The sequence below is a fragment of the Nicotiana tomentosiformis genome, chromosome 11 (assembly GCF_000390325.3).
Source record: "Nicotiana tomentosiformis chromosome 11, ASM39032v3, whole genome shotgun sequence".
Taxonomy (NCBI): Eukaryota; Viridiplantae; Streptophyta; class Magnoliopsida; order Solanales; family Solanaceae; genus Nicotiana; species Nicotiana tomentosiformis.
The window spans coordinates 2572761-2579359 of NC_090822.1; the positions used below are offsets into that span (position 1 = coordinate 2572761).

General features: G+C 34.6%; 1 protein-coding gene across 1 annotated transcript; it reads right to left on the minus strand.

The window, feature by feature from the left end:
* Window positions 1–3561: 3561 nt before the first annotated feature.
* LOC104087962 (protein ASPARTIC PROTEASE IN GUARD CELL 1-like) lies at window positions 3562–5085 on the minus strand. The gene has a single exon (XM_009592559.2). It carries the CDS (start codon window positions 5083–5085, stop codon window positions 3562–3564), a length of 1524 nt encoding a protein of 507 aa, XP_009590854.2.
* Window positions 5086–6599: the final 1514 nt, after the last annotated feature.

Consider the following 6599-nt stretch of genomic DNA (forward strand, 5'->3'; position numbering starts at 1 on the left):
GTTAAGTCTCTTTACGGACTAAAACAAGCACCCAAATAATGGCATGCGAAATTTGACCAAACAATGTTGTCAAATGGTTTTAAGATAAATGAATGTGATAAATGTGTGTACATTAAAAATGTTCCAAATCACATAGTCATTTTTTGCCTATATGTGGATGATATGCTGATAATGAGTAATGACATTGCCAACATAAATGCTACTAAGCGTATGCTCAATAGCAAGTTTGATATGAAAGACTTGGGAGTTGCTGATTTAATTCTGGGAATTAAGATCCATAAGACTCCTCAAGGTCTGGCATTGTCACAATCTCATTATATTAAGACAGTACTTGAAAAATTCAAGCACTTGAGCTTTAAAGTTGCAAAGACTCCAATTGACGTGAATCTTGCATTAGCAAAGAATAAAGGCCAAAGCATATCACAATTGGATTATGCTCGTGTGTTGGGATGCTTAATGTATATCATGAATTGTACATGACCAGATATAGCTTGTGCTATAAGTAAACTGAGTCGATATACGAGCAATCCAGGCCAATCTCATTGGATGGCAATGAAACGAGTTTTGGGATATTTAGAACATACCCAGAACTTTGACTTGCACTACAGTAAATTCCCTGCGGTGATTGAGGGATACTGTGATGCAAATTGGATCACCGGTTCAACTGATTCTAAGTCCACGAGTGGATATGTATTCACTATTGGTGGAGGAGCGGTATCTTGGAAGTCGTCCAAACAAACATGTATTGCCCGCTCTACAATGGAGGCTGAATTCATAGCCTTAGATAAAGCCGGTGAAGAAGCTGAATGGCTCCGGAATTTCTTGGAAGACATTCCATTTTGGCCCAAACCGTTGGCACCAATATGCATACATTGTGATAGTCAAGCGGCAATTGGAAGGGCTGGGAGCATTATGTATAACGGTAAATCTCGTCATATACGACGAAGACATAAAACCGTTAGGCAATTACTCTCTAGAGGAATTATCACGATTGACTATGTAAAGTCAAGTGATAATGTGTCGGATCCACTTACAAAAGGCCTAACTAGAGAGGTAGTTGAGAAATCATCAAGGGGAATGGGGCTATGGCCGAGAACAAGTCATTGTGGCGGTAACTCTACCTAGAAGACTGGCTCCACAAACAAGCTAGTGCATGCTCCACCATGGAGGGTGGAGGGTCGTTCATCTTCAAAGCTGACTGCTATAAATATGTGCAACAGCTGTTGAAGAGACACACAAAAACCAAAACTGAAAACGCTCAACTTTGGCTATACATTGCACTCCTTCCTCTCAGCATTTCCATACGATTTTCTGAGTTTCTACTCCTTTATTCTGCATTGTTTTAACTTCAAATAAAGTAACTGTAAGTGTGATTTGCTACCGAACTTTGTGTTCGCTGAAACATTGGGGTTTGAAGTACCGCTACACCAGTGTGTGATTCGTTCTATCCTGGGAGGAAATAATCCATAACATTGGGTACTAGGAGGGGATTAAATTTCTTAAGGAAACACTGTGAATTCAGTGGGCTCGAATTAATTACTGTTTCAATACGATAACTTATATTTCCCAAAATTATTATTTACAAATAAATCAATATTGACGGGACTAACAAATGTTTCACTTGAAAGTTTAGAAGCAATATTTTCCTTTTCTTTTTCTTTTTAAACAATCCATGAACAAAATAATTAATGATTTATCTGTATAAGTGACTTAGTTACCTCGTTTAAGAAGTGTATTACGCCATTTATTATTTGATTTTAACCCATCTTTTGTTACAATGCAAGTTTAATAGATAAACTAGAAGTTCAAATTTCTTAAAATATTAGTCTACATGGTGGGTAATGGATGTGATTTGACACATTGTTATCGTGTTCTATTTATATAATTATATAATTTATGTACTTCAACTAATATTTTTTTTGTCAAATTTACAGATGAAAGGAGTCATAATCTTGAATCGGACAAAGAGTTCTTGTACGTGCAACAATGATAACAATAAAACTTTTTCATGTTAGTATCTATAAAATATCTCTATAACAAATAACTACTCTCTTTGTTTTTTCAGCTTTACAATATGAAATTGATTATGATATACTAGTCATCCTATGGAAGACCTATATTGATAGAATTTCTGTGCTTTTCTACAACTTACTACTTTTATTCGACAACAACTTCTTGATAGATATGCGACTGTAAAAGCAAGAAAGCTACAATTTCTTAAAAACAAGGGAGAAACTTCTCGACGTGAAGTATTTGCGATCATAGCCGATGTTGCTCATATTCAAATGTAAACTACATGTTGTTGAAATATGAAAGCAAGAAAATTATCAAGTCGAATATTTGGTATGTCAATCCTATTTAAGTAACTAACATTAGTTGTTCAAATGATATATATAATCCTCTTACGTTCTACAACTAAGTTGGAGCTTTTATTTTTTTCCTTAAATTTAGGGTAACTCATCTCACACATATTCCAATATTATTCGTACCATCTTAAAAGGTTTATACTACAAGGTTGATTTAAAATAATATCTTTTAAAATCCAGGCAACGATCCCTGAAGAAAAAAACTTTCATTACATAATTTTTAATTATTAACTACATTAAAAGTGAACCAGGTGAATTAGAAGTGAAGCAATAGTACTTTAATGCTTTAGACATTCAATTCAAATATTTTGCAATACCTAAAATTAATTACTCGCTAATGAAGAGACTAGCATTATAGTCTCATCATTGTATTGAATTAATTACTTTGAGGTACTTTTATTTTTAATAATTGAAGCATCACTAATGTCATAGAAGAAATAGTTTTGACGGACTGATGGAGTTGTGTACTTATGTACTTTTGAGGGAATAGTAATTATTGATCCAACAACTTGTTTGAGTAAGAGACAATTCAATCTCACTACTATGAGGATTGATATATATGTATGCTCCTTTTCTTTTTGTAAAAAAGTTCCCTGTAAATTCGTTTTGGAAATTTAATTTGTTTGTTGCTATTTAAGTATTGTTGTATTTAAATTGATTTAAATATGTGAATAAGCTTAGTTAGAATATTTGTTGTTGATTTATTTGATTAAAAATTTTACAGATTCGCGGAGCGTCCCCCTTTCTAAAGGTTCCCGGGAGTTCTGGTGTTTCTAGTGGATATCACGATACATAAGGTAATTAAAGGCAATTAGTAATTCGTTAACTTGTGTTCCTCTTGTATAGCTTTTTTGTGTCATGTTCTTCCTTGTATATAGTTGTATTGGTTTTTACAAGTTTTTTCCCCAAATTTGCAGGTCTGCATCATAAATTGAACAAAACTCTAAAAATATAATATAATTAATAATCTTTTTTTATTTTTAAAATTTTTAAAAATCAAAACTCCGGACATACATGTAACGCACGTGTCCAGAAACTAGTATAGTATACGATGGAATGTAAGATTCTAAGGGAAAGAAGATAGCTATAGCTTTTGCAGGATTCACGAAAACAAATGCAAACAAAAAAGAACACAAACTAGTAGTAGCAACTTTGAGTACAACTTTAGATTGTAACACTTTGAAATTTATATTCCTCAATCGCATGCATCTAAATCGAAAGACAAAGTATTTTCTGAAGTATCAAAAGTTAATCCTATACCCTGAAGTTGATTACTTCCTAATACTGTGCGGGATCTATTCCATCCCATAAAAGCCAGACAATAGAGTCCACGATAGTGCAGAAGAACTCGTTCTTTTGCTAATAACAACATGTTATTTGGGTTTACGCTACCAAAGTACAACTTCACAACAGGAAAGTCTAGATCATGACCATTGGGATCCTCTTTATAGCAAGTGTCCAAAGATGCGAATGGACTTTTAGCCAATGGAATATCTCGTACTTCAGCTCTAAATATGTAACGGAATATAATATAAAAATCTTTAGGAAAGCGAGTAATACTTGTTCCTGTATCCACAAGAACTCCACCGATCACGCCTCTTTTAAAATTCCACCATGATGGACTAACCGGAACTACCTTATCATTAACAAAAACTTTATAAAGGTTGACATAATAAAATAAAGGGTACTTGTAATTTGGTAATAGTTTTGCTGATGTTGTTCTTGGAAATGCGGTTGTAAGGAAGCTAAGTGTAGATCCCTTTCCTGAAAAAAATCTTGGGAGGCACATGGACATTAAGTCCGCCCCAAATTGTGTTGGTAAAGAAAATCCCGCGCCACTGAGTATTCTACGCCCAAGGCCAACGATTCCAGAATATTCACCACTGAAATTTCTTCGACCTCTTTGATCTGTGCCACATCCAAACGTAACCCTAACTTGTCTTTGATCTAAAACAAAAGTAATCACGTCATCTGCCATATAACCTTTTGATCTTTCTCCACTAGTAAATTTCATATCATAGAGACACTGATGAGTGTAAGTTGTACATTTATAAGTTCGGTCCATACCATCTAAACATTTTTCACCATGTAGAATGCAGTTGACCTTTCGAAATATTTTCGAATTTGTGGGAATATATAGAGGATTAGTTTGTTTATAACACTTATTTGCCGCACATGGTCCACACTGCCACCAAAGCAAATCACTGCCTGTATCTATTAGCAAGAAACTTCTGACTTCTTCAGTACCAAGTAAAAATGATGCAACATATTCACCATTTGCCGAGTATGTACTTGTTGTTTTTGGAACCTTTACACGGCCGATCTTGCTCCCCATTACATCGTGTTGCCTTGTGAGAGTTTCATTTGCGCCAATTTGATTGTTATTTGAAGGAATCATCCCTTCTCTAACGTCATCATCGTCAAAAATTGATGCCAAATAACTTGCTCTAGCATGACATCTAGCAAGCCTACTTTCAAGTAATGAGTCGTAATCCTTGAACTTTGATTTTTCAAATACATCGCGATTATAAATAGTAAAAGTATAGGACGGCATTGGAGGATCTGGAAGCTTAGACGGATCAAGAGACATAAATCTTTCCTTAGCTTGCTTAATATAAGTGGAGTTAAGGGATGAAAAAGATGTTTCATTGCCCGAAACTGAGAACAAAATTGAGAAAATAATTGATACCAAAAGGTGAATATGGAATTGGTTTTTCATTTGTATATCACTTATGTAGAAATGTATTTTGCTAATTGCTTGATTTCTTTTGAAATAGGTCCACCACTTCTTACAATTATCTATATAAAGCTGGTTTAGTTATGTTGTGAGTTGTAACCTATTTAATTTTATGCCAAATTGAAAAATAAATACCAAAGCTAATTATAGAGATCTGATTCTCTTTGAGAAGCCATGGTGTGAACAACTAGGAAATAAATAGTTCCTCAATAAAGCCAATACAAATTTTTTTTTCCTTTTTCATTTCCTATATTTATTAAGAGATCGAATAAAATAAATTATTTGTTTTGCAGTAATTCCATTCCTAAACAGAGCGTCAACTATGAGATCTATACCATTTAGGAACATTGTTAATTTAACTCTTCCCAGTTGTTGATGTCGTGTTATAATTACATATATTTTGACATTATTCGCCTTACTTGTTAGTTGTTTGGATGGTAATTCGTGCGACAATTGAGCTTTATTGAGATTATTTTATGTGTAGGAACACTTGGATACGAAGTTGAGAAAAGTAGCATGAAATGGTACCTTGAAGCTATAAATTAGAGAAATAAAAGAAGACATTGCAAGGCCATGAAAAGTCACAGCCTTATACGTTGCAAGGCCATAAAAAGTCACAACCTTAGATAGTGCAAGGCTTTGTCTAGGGCATCAACATTGGCGCCTCCGATGGCGCCTTGCAGTGTATGTTGGCGCCTCTGATGGCGCCTTGCAATGTAGTTTGGCGCCTCTAACGGTGCCCCGTGCCTACGATGCTTATCCGAGCCACTTTTATTTCTTCATTAGTTTTGCACATGTAGACTTTGACCCTACCTTATAAATACCTCCTAAATTTAGTTTTTAGAGGGAGGAACATTATTAGAGAGGTAAAAGGCTATAGAACACACTGGAGCGCGAATCACAAGAGTTTTTCTCTCCGTTCTTCTTTAATCTGTAGTTTAATGCTTTTGAACATGACTATGATTGCTTATACACTTATGAGTAGCTAAACCTCTCTAATCTAGGATTTGATGGAACCTTTTGGAAGATGAATTCTTATTACATTTTAATATTATTTTGCCTTTGAATATCCCTACTTGTTAAACTACGTATTTATTGTTGTTGATTGAATGACCATTAATTGACTGTGCCTATTTATTATATATTTCTTGAGTGTAACGATCCGACTGGTCATTTTGAGAATTAGCATCACGTTCGGTATCTTAAGGTCTCGAGTAGCTTCGGATTATGTATTATGACTTGCGAGTGTAGCCGGGTTCGGTTTTTGGATGATTCGAGATTGATTTGGAAGAATCACTACTAAAAATCTGCTAAAAACCGACCAACTATTTTCGACCAACGTTGGTCGGTCAAAAAAAGCGACCAAAAACCGTCCAGGTTGGACGGAAACTGGGGAAAAAAAATTACATTTTTCTTAAACTAAATACCGACCAACGTTGGTCGGTAAATTGGTCAACGAATTGACCCAGCTGGTCAGACAAGAAAATTTTGGATTA

What these genes read in the sequence shown, in the direction of transcription:
- LOC104087962 (XM_009592559.2), bottom strand. Translation starts at nt 5,085, where the DNA reads ATGAAAAACCAATTCCATATTCACCTTTTGGTATCAATTATTTTCTCA.